At 32.0% G+C, this 14,058-nt stretch overlaps 4 protein-coding genes across 29 annotated transcripts; 1 reads left to right on the top strand and 3 right to left on the bottom strand.

Moving 5' to 3' along the window:
• Window positions 1-144: 144 nt before the first annotated feature.
• Window positions 145-3,539, bottom strand: Shc (SHC-adaptor protein). 7 transcript variants are annotated; one of them, XM_076537160.1, is made up of 11 exons: window positions 3,396-3,539; window positions 2,726-2,851; window positions 2,566-2,636; window positions 2,394-2,454; window positions 2,143-2,316; window positions 1,912-2,075; window positions 1,608-1,843; window positions 1,371-1,526; window positions 1,171-1,298; window positions 978-1,088; window positions 145-905 (listed from the first exon to the last, which is right to left on the bottom strand). In XM_076537160.1, the coding sequence occupies exons 2-11, from the start codon at window positions 2,822-2,824 to the stop codon at window positions 771-773; spliced, it is 1,335 nt and encodes a 444-aa protein (XP_076393275.1). In that variant the 5' UTR covers window positions 2,825-2,851; window positions 3,396-3,539; the 3' UTR covers window positions 145-770. The 7 variants fall into 7 exon arrangements, with proteins under 7 accessions (XP_076393275.1, XP_076393276.1, XP_012143303.1 ...); XM_076537161.1 differs by having other exon boundaries at window positions 2,726-2,833; window positions 3,396-3,538; XM_012287913.2 differs by lacking the exon at window positions 3,396-3,539 and adding an exon at window positions 3,205-3,389 and having other exon boundaries at window positions 2,726-2,833.
• Window positions 3,540-3,608: 69 nt separating this feature from the next.
• Window positions 3,609-7,642, top strand: mus81 (mus81 structure-specific endonuclease subunit). Of its 4 annotated transcripts, XR_013039873.1 has the most exons (11): window positions 3,609-4,144; window positions 4,213-4,318; window positions 4,389-4,509; window positions 4,586-5,032; window positions 5,103-5,316; window positions 5,387-5,599; window positions 5,667-5,780; window positions 5,844-6,045; window positions 6,411-7,014; window positions 7,122-7,306; window positions 7,399-7,642. XR_013039873.1 is itself a non-coding variant. In XM_076537156.1 (9 exons), exons 1-9 carry the CDS (start codon window positions 3,797-3,799, stop codon window positions 7,464-7,466), a joined length of 1,833 nt encoding a protein of 610 aa, XP_076393271.1. In that variant the 5' UTR covers window positions 3,609-3,796; the 3' UTR covers window positions 7,467-7,642. The 4 variants fall into 4 exon arrangements, 3 of the variants coding, with proteins under 3 accessions (XP_076393271.1, XP_076393272.1, XP_076393273.1); XM_076537156.1 differs by lacking the exons at window positions 6,411-7,014; window positions 7,122-7,306; XM_076537157.1 differs by lacking the exons at window positions 6,411-7,014; window positions 7,122-7,306 and having other exon boundaries at window positions 7,319-7,642.
• Window positions 6,383-7,345, bottom strand: LOC100879096 (uncharacterized). Of its 2 annotated transcripts, none has more exons than XM_076537188.1 (3): window positions 7,214-7,345; window positions 6,847-7,134; window positions 6,383-6,771 (listed from the first exon to the last, which is right to left on the bottom strand). In XM_076537188.1, exons 1-3 carry the CDS (start codon window positions 7,321-7,323, stop codon window positions 6,579-6,581), a joined length of 591 nt encoding a protein of 196 aa, XP_076393303.1. In that variant the 5' UTR covers window positions 7,324-7,345; the 3' UTR covers window positions 6,383-6,578. The 2 variants fall into 2 exon arrangements, with proteins under 2 accessions (XP_076393303.1, XP_076393304.1); XM_076537189.1 differs by lacking the exon at window positions 7,214-7,345 and having other exon boundaries at window positions 6,847-6,983; window positions 7,044-7,175.
• A 1,803-nt stretch (window positions 7,643-9,445) lies between the features above and the next one.
• LOC100878986 (uncharacterized) lies at window positions 9,446-14,057 on the bottom strand. Of its 16 annotated transcripts, none has more exons than XM_076537173.1 (10): window positions 12,487-14,057; window positions 12,197-12,322; window positions 11,836-11,947; window positions 11,493-11,757; window positions 11,208-11,294; window positions 10,824-11,111; window positions 10,581-10,713; window positions 10,431-10,504; window positions 10,018-10,121; window positions 9,446-9,834 (listed from the first exon to the last, which is right to left on the bottom strand). In XM_076537173.1, the coding sequence occupies exons 1-8, from the start codon at window positions 12,523-12,525 to the stop codon at window positions 10,451-10,453; spliced, it is 1,104 nt and encodes a 367-aa protein (XP_076393288.1). In that variant the 5' UTR covers window positions 12,526-14,057; the 3' UTR covers window positions 9,446-9,834; window positions 10,018-10,121; window positions 10,431-10,450. The 16 variants fall into 16 exon arrangements, with proteins under 16 accessions (XP_076393288.1, XP_076393289.1, XP_076393286.1 ...); XM_076537174.1 differs by having other exon boundaries at window positions 10,018-10,106; XM_076537171.1 differs by having other exon boundaries at window positions 10,018-10,106; window positions 10,431-10,713.
• Between the last annotated feature and the right edge of the window lies 1 nt (window position 14,058).

The following is a 14,058-nucleotide window of genomic DNA, read 5'->3' as shown; positions in this document are numbered from 1 at the left end:
TTTATATATTTTCTGTATTCAATATATTACAGTATGTAATTTAAGCACAATAAATATTTTACATATACGTAATACAAAAGTACAAAATTCAGTATATTAAAATTGTGATATTGTTGGAAACAATTATAAGCAAAGTACAAAGAATTCAATGTAATTAGTATATTTTTAGAAGCAGTTTTATAAATATATATCATTCTATAAAGATTGAGATTATAATTAAAAGTTACTTTACAAATTCGACATCGAATTAAAATACGACACTGCGAGGACATTATAAAATTAGCAAAAATATGTACCTATCTTTTCCATGTAGTTGTATTACAAACTATATAAACATAAATTGACTGAAGTCATCAAAACATTTTTTACAAAAGCCATGATCTACACGGTGAAGTTATATAAAAATGATTAAAAACATGGTCTTACTCTAATCAGTTATAAGCACTGAATTATTATTTAGAAATTAAATCGTGGCACACTGAGATATATACGCATGACTTAAACGACGATATAGTGTAAGTCTTACGCAAGTAAATGAATCTTTCAATTAAGTATAGATCAAATGAGTATCATTAATAAATTGTTCTGTTTTTTGGAAAAAGAAAAGGTGTCTATAATTTCATAGAACTTTAATTACATTAATCTCTCGTAATGATTCGTGAAATTTTTAATTACTATGAAAAGTATCATATCAAGTATCGACATTTTACATTCGATACCAAATGCGAACTTTAATCATTTTCCTTATCACTATCGTAGTTTTATAAAAATTAATTAGTTGTACGTCTAGGAATTGGATATCGAAGTACTAACACGCTGTCTGCCGATATAATTGGTAGTACATTGTCACAATGATGATTCACTAAATGACTTACGCTATCGAAAACACGATCTTTTGTACGAACCTAAAATTACAATTTATTATTAACATATGATAAATAAGACATTCCACAAAATAAAAATTATCAGATACTTACTACACCTTCTGGATCGATTAATAATAAATGTTTAGGTGTATTATTGTTCATACCAGTAAGAACATACTGTCCAGGAGAGCCTTGAGATTCTCGCACCAAAAAATCACCATCCTATTAATTACATTAAAATATATTTTTATAAAAATGAACGAATGAATCATCGAGTGGATAAAATTCTATATTTTCTGCTTACTCTTGTTAACATAGATTCTGCTTCTGCGCGACTAACACTACCGTGGAACCATATTTCCTGCTTTAACTGCTGTTTCTGAGAATGTGGACTTAATCTATTCATGTCCGATATTGCAGAACTAAATGGTTCTAAGAATTATGGAAAATGCTCATATTTTGTTCTGTTTATAAACGTTCGACGTCACGTTTGAAATTACTTACGCATATCGAATACATCAAAAAGTGATGTTTGATCGCGATGACTTTCTCTTGTAGCAGCTATAATGCTGTCGTTAACGTAATTATGTTCTGGAGGTATATTGAAATTAGAAGATGTTACTGTTCCATCAGAATTTAAGTCAATTAGATTACCAGTCTCTGTAGAGTGAAATTTATAATTAATGTTAAATAGAAATATGAGTTACAATACAATGAAATATAGGGAAGAATAAATGCTACCTGCCCATTGTTGATGATGTCTATCAGAATTGGAAGAAAAGGTATCATGTAATGCAGAGTTTTGTGCGCTTCGCGATGTATGATTTTGTCCAGAGTGATGATGCTTCAAATTAGGCAGCGTTGACACTGTTGTTGGCAAAGGTGGAACTGGTGGAGGACCAATGTCTGGTGGTACTTTACCCGGTAAATCATTATAGTAATCTCTATCTGCTTCTCTAATACCATTTAACATGGGACTGTAAAGAAATAAGACTATTACATTGAGTGTAAACAGGAAGTTTTTAAGGTAATTAATTGTAATTACTGTAGTGCAGCTGGTTTAGTAAGAAATTCTTTGAAACGTAGTTCAAAAGCTTGTCCAATAGTAGATATAACATCCTGTGCTAGTCCACCTCCACATTCTAATACATAACAAGCACGCCATTCTTGCATATTTTTGGCAACGTATGCAACAAAGTCCAGTATTTCCTATTAAACAAAATTCATAACTATCTTGTACTTCAAATTTAAATAAAATACAGACACTAATATTTACCGCATCTCCACCCGAAGCAAATGATATACGTGGCATTTCATGTTTGGCAATAATATATCCAGTATCTATGTTAGTCAAAGCTAAACTGCAACTACTGATAGTTAAGTTTATCGTGGCACCTGTATGTTCCATACGAGGCTTGTCTGCTATTGCTCTCAGCACTTTTCTATCCACCTTGATACAATAAATGGAAAGTGAAAATATCAACCTTCAGAAGATAAAGACAAGTATTCTATATTTTTAATAAATACCCTTCTCTTTTTATCAGCAGATTTTAATCCAGCCGCTTCACAAACTCTGTTTATACATTCTCTAAAAAAATTACATTATCATTTTAAACAGTAGAAAACTGTTAACGTCTCAGTTTATATTCTTGCATTGTCATGGATCAAATGTATATTAAATACACATTAATAGACTCACTTGGCAACGCATGATCTTGTCTCAAAATCTAAACTTTTCATGGATGTATATACCTCAAGACAGCCTATATACTGAAATTTATATAAAAAATTAATAAGTACAACTGTCATTGTAATTACTTGACATGTTTGAACCATAACATAAAGAAATAGAAGCCTACCTTTACGGTGTAAGTGATTCCTTCTTTACTCACTAAATGATCTGGGTGTAGCCATCCTCTAGCTGGTTTACTTATAAAACTACTACCTCCAGTTGCCATTTCTAAATACTATGCATACATGTATAACTATAACACAGGCATTTCGGTGTTATACAAAATGTGTATTAAAATTTCTTTGTGTTAATTAAACGCTGACATAATTAAAGTACATGTCGTAAGTGCACATGAATTGCGAATAAAATATATTATTGAACAAAATTACACAAATCATATCAGTCGCATTTTCTTAACACTTCAAAATTGCGTTTTCAAATGTTTGATAGCTAATGTCATTACATAATGTCAGTAAAGTTTCTTAAATTTTAATCGAAGTACACTTACGACAATCACAAGTGAACGTGAACGACTACAAATATTCCGTTAATCATGAAAAAGAAAACTTCGATTACCGTATGATTTGCCAGGAAATGAGATCATACCTCACAGACCGTCAAAAGAATCGTATGTACATACATTGTACGGTTATAGGGGTGATTTATTCAAACATTTTACAGTGATCATTACTCGAAGTGAAATACTATATGCGATAAATTCATGCTCGTCTGTTTTTCTGCCATGCCACATCCCTAACAGCATTAACTATTGTAAAATTCCACAAAATACAAATTACCAATAATTTAACGATGTTTCCTTTCTCATCAGCTACAGTATATATACAACATGTATTTCTCTTTATTTAGTTATCGAATAAAATTTAATATTACTACTGATCAATTAATTTATATTAACAATAATAAATTTAAGTAGTCTTATTTTGTTACGTATGTCAATTACTGTGTGTATAAATGAATAAAAAACGAGTATTTCTAATAAAACAGAGGGTATGTTACTGAATAATATATATTCTGCGTTTCACCGAAGACTGTACACAATTTGCGCAACTCTGCTATCTTCAAGTCTAATTTATAATACTTGATGCTTTGCGTTTGATGTGCGTGCGTATCATGAACACTTTTCAAAATGTGTTGTTGACAAAGGATCGAGCAATAGTTTTATATTATTTGATTAATCATGAAAAGAGTAAAAGTCAAGTCAAAGAAACCTAATCCATTGTTCGAACGTTGGTTGGAAGAATGGAGGAAAGAAGCGGCGTCCAGAAATTCCGATTTGCAACACCATTTTTCAAAAGCGCTTTCTTCTTTAAGAAAATATCCTTTACCATTAAAATCCGGAAAAGATTGTATAATACTGCAACATTTTGGTAAAAAAATATGCTTGATGTTAGATAGAAAGCTCAAAGAGTATAATGCTCAAAATAAAGGTTCAGATTTTGTTTGTACACACTGTGATTTTAATGAACATGCATCTCCAAAAAAATGCAAATTGCAAGAAGTGGATACTAATGACTTGCATGAAAGGGTAAATACGTATACATATAACAATTTATTTGTAACATTTATGTAATTAAAACATGTTTTTATTTTAAGACAGAACTGGCATTATTTGATAAGTTGAACTTATTAGCATGGGATGTAGAAAAGTATGCTGCTTTATTGACTTTGTATAGACAGTCACAAGATCCGTTTTATATAGGTATTCCTTCAATGATACTTTTAAGTTCTGCATAATTGTTTTTGTTAAATCAACATTTTAATTTTATTAGGTTTTATTAATGAGGTAGATTTATTATTTGAAATGATAAATTTGTGTAATCGTGCATCAAAGGATTCAGTCTTTCATTTAGTTGACAATGGTTTAATATCGATGATAGATGATCCAATCAGGTAAAAAATTTTAAAACTGCATAAAATATATTACTAGTAATTTGCAGTATTATTAAATTGAATGTAACTTACATAGATATAATCTCACAGAGCATGGCATAAATGTTGCCAAAAAGATGTGCAAAGTTGCTGCCATCGATGTGAAATTAGTGAAGTCTTCTAAAGTCTTAAATCAAGTTCAGTCATCATTAAAATCACTTATTAGCAAGAAAGCTACCAGCATAGTAATATCTGATGAATGTTCCACAAATGTCCAGAATGATTCACCTTCAAAACTCTATAAATCCAAGTCTGCAGAATTTCTTACCAGCCAGAAGCAATCTGATAATTTCTTGTCCCAACAAATATCTAAAAAGGGGAATATTCATACTGAAAAAGCAAAAAAAAGAAGAAATGTAAATAATTGTGAATTAAATGAAGCAAGTAAGAAAACAAATTCTACTAATAATATTGAGAAAGATATTTGCTTGAAACCAAATAAATTTGATATAATATTGTTAGTAGACACTCAAGAAACTTGTGGGTATGTTCCATTTTATCGAACTTCCTTCTATACAAGTTTATTATTGGACTTTCAAATAATTTTATTGTAGCGTTAAAACAAAACCTCAGCATGATGCTACAATAGCAGAGCTGACAGAACTTGGTGTATTATTTGAGGTACGCCATTTAAAGGTTGGTGATTTCACATGGATTGCCAGATGTAGAATTACAAATGATGAACTGATTTTACCTTATATAGTAGAAAGAAAACGAATAGATGATTTGAGTGCAAGTATTACAGACGGACGATTTCACGAACAAAAGGTTCTTTAATAACTAATTTATAATTGTTCAAAATTAATGTATCATATGAGTAAAAAAATATTTTGTACAGTTCAGATTGAAGCAGTCTGGAATTACTAATCTCATGTATATAATTGAGGAATATAAAAAGGATCAAAGATTAACAATACCATATGCATCATTGATGCAAGCTTCTATTAATACTTTGATACAAGATGGTTTTTTAGTTAAGTACACAAAAAATCACCAGGACTCCATGTTCTATCTATCATCATTAACTAAGATTCTCATAAAAACTTTTAAGGTATTTAATTTCTTTTAGATATTTTATTTCGAGTTATTTTGATTTAGACAAGTTATTTCGGTTTTAGGAAAAGAATTTGATAGGCTGTAAAAAAGAAGATGTTACAGATTCAGATATTTCAAGTGACACTTGTAATCTGATGGAGTTTAAAGAATTTAATAAAGCAGCATCCAAACAAAAGGTATGCATAGAAAACATTCTATTCTGGAATATGAAAATTATATATAAATAAATTTTGTATCAGGTATTTAAAGTAAACCAAATGTTCGTTCGGCACCTATTGCAATTGAAAGGTATGTCTGTAGATAAAGCTTCAGCAATTGTGGAACGTTATCCAACTCCACGAAAGTTAATAGATGCATACCAAATGTCTGATTGCAATGCAGAACTGTTATTAGCAAATATTGAGTACGGAAATAAGAAATCTCTTATTGGACCAACAATTAGTAAGACGATCTATCAGTTATATGCTAAAAAAAATTTTAAATGATTTATACAAATAAATTATTAATTACTGACCTACGGTTCCGAAAATTTATACATTCTAAGATCAAATTTATTGAAATGTATATATTTTTTTAAGATTTTTTAAATGTGACCATTTTTATTAATAAAAGTTGATGTAGTTATTAAAAGATGGAAGAGGAGTTCAAATTTATATATATGCAAAAATCATTTTAACTTACCATTTGCAGAATTATTTATGCTTACATACATTATGGTTGCATGGTGCATATAATCTATGCTTACTGTAAGGTTTGAAAGAAACTTTATGTCTGTATATTAATGATTCATATTCCTTTTTTATTAGCTAATTAACATACTATCATTGACAGATACAAAAAGTAGATTATCTTACGAATATTGTAGCAGTATTTTGTTTGTATAGTCACTGCAGTTAGATTAAATACTTACAAGTCAATTCCTCAGTGACAGAAACATCGTAAAATACGACATGCACGCTTTAACTGTCTTTTAATCAAAACAAATTGGACATTAACATACATGTATAAGCATTACCAACATAATTAGTACATACCTTCCCAAAGTTTTCAATGTTCATGTCATACAATCCTCCTGCGCTCAAGATGCATGGCCTGTTGCATCTTATTATCATGGTATAAAGTAATTTCTGAAACTTAACCGGTATTTCGTACCAATTCGAACTGAATCTATTATGGAAAATAAAGTTATTTTAAGTCAGTGGTTTATTTGTTGAATATGCAGTCAACAAATATATCAAATACATTTTGTCCGGTAACAAGAAGGCATGGTTTGTTAGGATCTGTCCGTTTGCACTGATTACAAACAAATGAAAGTTTTGAGCTATGAGAAACAAGACAAACCTCATAGCATCTGCAGGTCTATCGAAGTGCATAATTATCTGTAATTCAAATATATTGCAGTTGACATAGGTGAGACTTAAGCGTAAAGATATTTTTACTTGAATAGCTGTCAGGCTAATTGCTGTCATGTTGAACCCAACCAGCATCAAATTCATGTTCTGGCTACATTCTTGCAGGGAATCAAAAAATCTGAAAATGTAGGGAAGTGATAAATTATTTTAACAGCGACAACTATATGTATACAATTTGTTGTGTGATCAGTACTAACTGAAGGGCTCGATGATGAGCTACCACACATTTTTTGAATTCTTCAATATTTAACTCATGATTTCTGGATGCCTCTCCAACCTTATATCTATATGTATGATTACAGAACATTGTAGTTAGTAGGTAGATAAAGAATGTCTCCAAGAACCTCCTATTTATATTGAGAGCAATAATATTTACCCACAGACGTCAAACAACCCACTAGCATGGTGAACAACAAGCATATACAAGGAATCTACGGTGACGACTATTAATACACACACGATAGACGTCCAAGTCATATGGAAATAAACAATGAAAAAGTGATCCTCAACATCCATGACTATGTAATTAACAGCAAATAGTTGACGTCTTGTACGCGTATCATTAAGCGGTATAATTATATCCAAAGTCGGTGGAAGTAACGGAATACAGTACTGATTCGTAACAAGCAACAGTTTTGTGATTCGTAACAAGCAAATTTTTATCCCCTCTTCTTTGTTTGAAGTCGGCCGCTGAGTGAGAGATCCGAGAAAGAGTGAGATGTCCGTGAAACCGAAGAAGTCATAAATTTTCACGGACGACCGAACAGTTTAGTGGAAAGAGGACAGAACATATATATTTTTTTCTCACTCTGATGCATAGCGATTCTGTCGTTCATTCATCTGATTCTACATCGATTCGTAATAAGCCACTCGCTCGGGTTTGGGCAGTTGCTTGTTACGAATCTGGTATATTATTCCATTCACGAAATCTTACTACTATTAAAAAGAGAAAACATGCTATGTTCTGTCCTTGTCTAAAGAATAACATCGCTGTTCGACCGATTACTTTATAGTTTACCGCTACCGTCGTCGCGCTCGGGAACAAAGGCAAGCCGAAAATATACCTGATTCGTAACAAGCAACTCGCCAGACCCGAGCGAGTTGCTTATTACGAATCAGTACTGTATATAGAAAAACCATTAAAAACGTTAGCAAAATTGCTGCAAAAAGTATAGGTAAATTCAAGCATATTAAATAAAAAAAATTACAGCATTTTCATTCAGCACATACTTCTGTATAAAGTGGCAAATTTGTTGCCTTGTTTAGTGACCTTGTCCAGCACGAGCAAATCGTTTGTCAGTACATTCCAGTCTTGTACAATAAAATCTAACAATATTTTAAACTGTAATGCAAAGTAGTAATAAGTCTTAAAAGTTTAGAAGCTTTATCAAGAAATGTATTACACATACACGTTGCTTGTTCAACGAAATGTTTGTGAATTTAATCAGGCTTACAAACATTGTTAGAATGTGAGGTATTTCGTCGATTATTCCATCGATGTCTCTCTCACGAATTGCCACGCATAACTGTATAATCTGTCGAGTTGCGTCACAATTTGATTATTGACTGTGTAATTTGTGTATTGTTGATATAGTTTTTACCTGAGGGATCACGCCGATGATCAGGGTGTAGAGTACCACATTGAATCTAATCTTCTCACCTCGAGTCTCACAGTATGGATTCAACCCGAGCAACATCAAATATTTCTCAAGCGCTTTGTAATGATGAAGAGTGAATACATGTTATGTTTGTTGTTTCTGAAATGCTGAACATCCTTCAATTGAAATTCTAAATCAATTAAGAGTAAATCTTGAAAAAAATTAATCTATGGATTTCTTATATATTGGATCAGTAGAAGAAAGTATGAGAATCACTGTAAAATATAAAAACTTGTTTAGATTACAGTAACAAACATAGCGCCTACTGTCAGATTCTCTGTCCAGCAACATCGCCAACTGTGTAATACCGGGAACAAATGTCGCGATTAAAGTGTTCCGGGAAAAACATTGAAGGTGGCATTTTATGTGGTGATTATCATGTCGCTTTCATTCGGAGAAATTATTTTTCGACATGCTGCACTATAACAGCACTCCGAATGTGGATGTAATAATTGTCCTTCTGTCAGCTGCAAATTACAGTGCGACTTTCGTATAGCGTAGGGTTATTTGGTGGTAGCTAAGAACGTGTTTGTAGAAGTCCTTAAATAATAAAATAATTCTGTGGCAGTTGAACCGTAGGGGAACATCCATTGTATGACTATAATTTTGACGTGCTACATAGTCATTAGTCGTCCCGTTGATGCGTATTAAATAGTGATGCGAAACCAAGTAGAATTAAGTACTTCAGAAAGGCGGTAAAACATGTTGCATGAAGGTATGAGTGCATTCTCTTTGTGCTTCGAAGGGCGGTAAATATTCGAGATCATGGTATATGTTGTATCAGTTTTATTCAAGAAGATATATTGTTATATGCTGCTCGATACAACTGATTTATGCTTCCTGTTCTAAGCGTGATTCTTTCTGGTTTTACGCCTGTATAAAATATAGTGTGATTAGTTTGTTTAAAACAGAGTAGATTACATAATTTTCCAGAATTATTTGGAAAATATAAATTAAAAATTTACCGATGAAGTTATATCCATCACTACAACGTGGAACTCCACAGTCTCCCTCATTCTACTTCCTGCAGTCTATAGGTGTCTTCAAACATTTAGCGAAGCACGCTTCGCGGTTGGATCGGGGTGGAATATTTGTAGGGTCAGCAGATGCTTGTACATACAATTAATTTCATTGAAGGTAAATTAAATCATTTTACTTTCCTACACAGAAATAATATGAAGCTGTACAAGTGTGTTTGTCGCAAGAAAAGTGTCCTACATTCGAGTGCCATTTAAGAGGTTAATTTTCGGAAGAACGGTAATTAAGTTTTACACATTTTATTCTGAGATATAAACTGAATTTATTATTTGATATTGTACAAATAATTCAAACTTTATACTTACTTGAATGGGTGGACTTTTTTTCATAAATTTGACAGATTTGTTGCAACAGTTTTATTTGGTTGTGTGTGTATGTTAATTGTTTACATTTTCTTGCAACATCAAAACTTCAGTGTGAACAATTTATTATCAATATGTAAAATGTATGGATTAATTCATTGGATAATTGTGTTGATTGGTGTAATTAGGGTTTTGAGCTAGGTTCCACATTTTTATAGAAACTATTAACTGAATTGTTAATACATCTGTTAACTGTGTGATACATTTTGTTTAAAATGTTTCAAATTTCATTCTGCATCATGATTCAAATATTTCAATAATTTTTTTTATGATATACCCTAGCTACCACCTAGCTACACCACCACACATCATTGAACCTTGGCTTTATCTCCAGTATGATCAATTGAAATAATTACTTATAAATAGGTACAAAAGATCAGTCCCTCAGTGATAGAAACATTGTAAAATACGACATGCATGCTTTAACTGTCTTTTAAACAAAACAAATTTAACATTATCATACATCCAACCATTATAGCTCTACCAATGCAACTATCAGTACATACTTTCCCAAAGTTCTCTATGTTCATGTCATACAATCCTCCTGCACTCAGGTTGCATGTTTTGTTGCATCTAATTATCATCATATAAAGTATCTTTTGATACTTGACTGGCATTTCATACCAATTTGAGCTAAATCTGTCACAAAATTCCAAAAATGTGAAAAATAGTATATAAGTTACTTATCAATATGTAATCAGTGAATACATACATGATAATGATTAAACATTGCCACATTAAATACTTACATTTTTTCTGGTAATGATGAAGCATAATTTAACAGGATTTGTCCAAACAAGCTAATGACTAACAAATGAAACTTTTCAGCAATAAGAAACAATATAAATCTCATTGCATCTGCAGGTTGATCAATATACAAAATAATCTGTAAAATAAATGTAATGTAATTGATATTAGGGAAATTTAAGCATAAAGACATTGTTACTTGAACAGCAGTCATGCTAATTAGTAACATGTTTATCCCAACTAGCATTAAATTCATGTTCTGGCTGCATTCCTGTAGGGTATTGAAAAAGCTGAAAATGTAAATAGTGAATTAAGTAAGCTATGATCATGTCAGCTATATACATATATCTATGTTTACAATTCACTGTCATGTAATCAGTACATACTGAAGAGCTTTATGATGAGTGATCACACATTGCCTGAACTCTTCATAGCTTAATATAGAATTTTTTGTTGCCATTTGAACCTGATACCTATAGATTTGTTATTAGAAAATATTGTAATTAATGTGTGGATGAAAGTTTGATAGAGTTTTAATTCAGTATTTGACTGAAACAGTCAGCATTCCTTAAATACTAATTTTTAGTGTACAATACGTTATAAGAAGGTTTAATTTTTATTTCCCTTTTTGTCAAGACGGACAAGTTTTTATTTAAAACAATAATATTTACCCGCACACATCAAACAGTCCGCAAGCATGATGAATGATAAGCATGTATAAGGAATCTACCGTAACGATTATAAACACACCTAGGGAAGCAACAGAAGCCATGTGCACGTAAGTGACGAAAAAGTGATCGTCAACTTTTATGATCACGTAATTAGCACGAAACATTGGTTGTCTTGGACGAGTTACATTCAATGGTGCAATAATATCCAAGGCGGGAGGAATCAATGGGATTGCTATAAAAACCATTAAGAATGACAATAATGTTGCTGAAAAAAAAACATATGCGAATTGAACTATTTTACGTTAAAACAATTGCCACAATCGACATTAAGTTGTGTGTATACTTCTGTACAAATTGGCAATCCTGTTTCCTTGCGTCGTAATTTTGTTCAGCATGTGCAGTTCGTTCGTCAACACCTCCCAGTCTTTTAAAATAAGATCCAACAATGTCTTAATCTGCAATAGAAAATCAACAGGCTAGAGTATAAAAATCTGTGAATAGTTTAAAATACTTAAAATTAGCAGATTATAAACACAGTGATTATTTGTGAATAATAGAACAGAAAGGAACAATACAGGATAAAAAACAAGAGAAGGAAAAATAAGTACTGCCAACATTGACATTTTAAATAATAGAGAAGATAGTCTAATAACGTGTTCGACATATGTAAACATTTTTTTGATCGTCGATTTACATATACGTACGTGCTGATGATTCAAAGAAATGTTGCAGAATTTAATCATAGTACCAACCGCTGTAAGTATGTGTGGGAATTCGTCGATTATTCCATCGACATCTTTTTCGCTGATCGATATACCGAACTGTATAACCTGTAGTACGTTAAAATATGCGTATCGATATTATGTGACAATATTAAACGAAATAAGAACTAGTTTAAAAATATAAATACAAAGAAATTGTTGAATAGAAACAAGTGGCCTTTAAGAAAACATATTAAATTCTTGGTAACTGCGATTAAACATAATTTCCTTACCAATGGTAACATGCCTATAAACATGCCAGAGTATACCATGTGCGCTCTAATTTTGTTTCCCCGGGCATGACGGTACGGGTTTAATCCAATTAAGTTTAAATATTTCGTAAGCGATTTGTAATTACGAAGAACGAATACGTTCTTCGTCTGCACTCGTTGATTCTGAAACGCTGAATATCCTCGTTTAAATCGAAATCTCGAATCGATTATCGAAGAACCTAGTTCAGTTACGCGGTTTAAAATTGAAAGGTCTAACGTTCGATCGACGTTTTTTATCGATCGATTTGTCTGATCGATATGTAACTAACCCCCTCGCATTACAACTTCCGGTACAGTTGCATCATTAGTAGGTAACTAATTGCTACAGTGTTAAGACGTATAAAGAAGATTAATTTCGAAATTCAATCGCAGTGAAAATACGAGTGTTAAATGTAGTGCGCGTTATGAGTGTGGCAGGGCAAGAGACGAAAGAGCATACGGTTCCTTATAATCGTCATGAAACGAGTATGGCAGATCGAAGTTTGATTAAAGTAACTATCAGTTCAACTAAAATAAATACCGTGCGTACTGTTTGCGTCCTCATGGTCCGCGAGTAGCGCCATTTTCAATCGATACAACTGTTGCAGCAAATAACACGATCGAAATACATCGATAGAAACGTGGAAATCGTCTTTTATAGAGCGATTGTCTACTCAGTTTCTTCTCAATGACAGTGTTAAATTAATCTGTTACTGTCACGCACAGCAGACCGTAACAATGCAATCACACGATGCGAAATATCAAATGCAGTAACGAAACTTTTGTTCGAATGAAAGCTGCAGATTACGAAGACATTTTCGAACAATGGCATGTTATGATAATCACTTTTCTGCTGTCTATGTCAATAGTGCCCATATTTGTCGTTAAATATTGAATACAGCAATGGCGGCAGAAACGAATTGCAGGGGAACATCCGTCAGGTAAGTGGATTTTGATAAGTTCCGTAGTTAGTATCATCGGTCGATTGATTCCCCAAAGGCAATTCAGAACATTTGGTGAGTTCGAACATAAACAGTGTGTCTCTGCAGTTTACGGGCGTATGTCCAAAGAGCTCTCATATACCATTTAACGAGGACTGTGCTCGACAAAATATCGGTGATATATTAAATAGATTAAGGTGTTGCGTAATAAATACTGCATGATACGTACGATTTCCATTTATATTTCATATATAAATCACCAGTTATAAGAGTAAAAAATACAGTTTTAACTAAGACTGCGTTTCACGGAGTACTACCGTGTACAATTATTAAGAAAAATATTATCTAACGATTTTATTTCAGAATATCAAAGTTTCAATATAATATAATAATTTTATTTTCACACATGTCAATATCAGTTTCACACATCAGGTGCAGTGCAAATAATTTAGTGTCACAGTAGTGATAGTCTACATTAATTATATTATGTAGTCGTGTAGTCAATATGCATGACATATCATACAACCATTATTATTTCAGGATACGAGAATATTAATATAATACATCAATGTTCACACATGTTAATGATTCACGATTTTATAAGCTGGTTAAT

The sequence above is a fragment of the Megachile rotundata genome, chromosome 11 (genome assembly GCF_050947335.1).
Source record: "Megachile rotundata isolate GNS110a chromosome 11, iyMegRotu1, whole genome shotgun sequence".
NCBI classification, from domain to species: Eukaryota; Metazoa; Arthropoda; class Insecta; order Hymenoptera; family Megachilidae; genus Megachile; species Megachile rotundata.
Note: the sequence above shows the minus strand (reverse complement) of the source record. Positions and strands in the feature narration are given on the sequence as shown.

Coding starts and splice junctions, on each gene's coding strand:
- LOC100879096 (XM_076537188.1), bottom strand. CDS start 7,323: ATGTTCTGTAATCATACATATAGATATAAGGTTGGAGAGGCATCCAGA. Junction 7,135..7,213: donor GCTCATCATCGAGCCCTTCA/GTTAGTACTGAT, acceptor CTACATTTTCAG/ATTTTTTGATTCCCTGCAAG. Junction 6,772..6,846: donor TTCTTGTTACCGGACAAAAT/GTATTTGATATA, acceptor TTTCCATAATAG/ATTCAGTTCGAATTGGTACG.
- mus81 (XM_076537156.1), top strand. CDS start 3,797: ATGAAAAGAGTAAAAGTCAAGTCAAAGAAACCTAATCCATTGTTCGAA. Junction 4,319..4,388: donor ACAAGATCCGTTTTATATAG/GTATTCCTTCAA, acceptor TAATTTTATTAG/GTTTTATTAATGAGGTAGAT. Junction 5,781..5,843: donor AAGCAGCATCCAAACAAAAG/GTATGCATAGAA, acceptor ATTTTGTATCAG/GTATTTAAAGTAAACCAAAT.
- LOC100878986 (XM_076537170.1), bottom strand. CDS start 12,525: ATGGTATACTCTGGCATGTTTATAGGCATGTTACCATTG. Junction 11,758..11,835: donor GATTGCCAATTTGTACAGAA/GTATACACACAA, acceptor TTTTTTTTTCAG/CAACATTATTGTCATTCTTA. Junction 10,714..10,823: donor TCATCATTACCAGAAAAAAT/GTAAGTATTTAA, acceptor ATTTTGTGACAG/ATTTAGCTCAAATTGGTATG.
- Shc (XM_012287913.2), bottom strand. CDS start 3,240: ATGTATGTACATACGATTCTTTTGACGGTCTGTGAG. Junction 2,637..2,725: donor GAATCACTTACACCGTAAAG/GTAGGCTTCTAT, acceptor TATAAATTTCAG/TATATAGGCTGTCTTGAGGT. Junction 2,455..2,565: donor ACAAGATCATGCGTTGCCAA/GTGAGTCTATTA, acceptor TAATTTTTTTAG/AGAATGTATAAACAGAGTTT.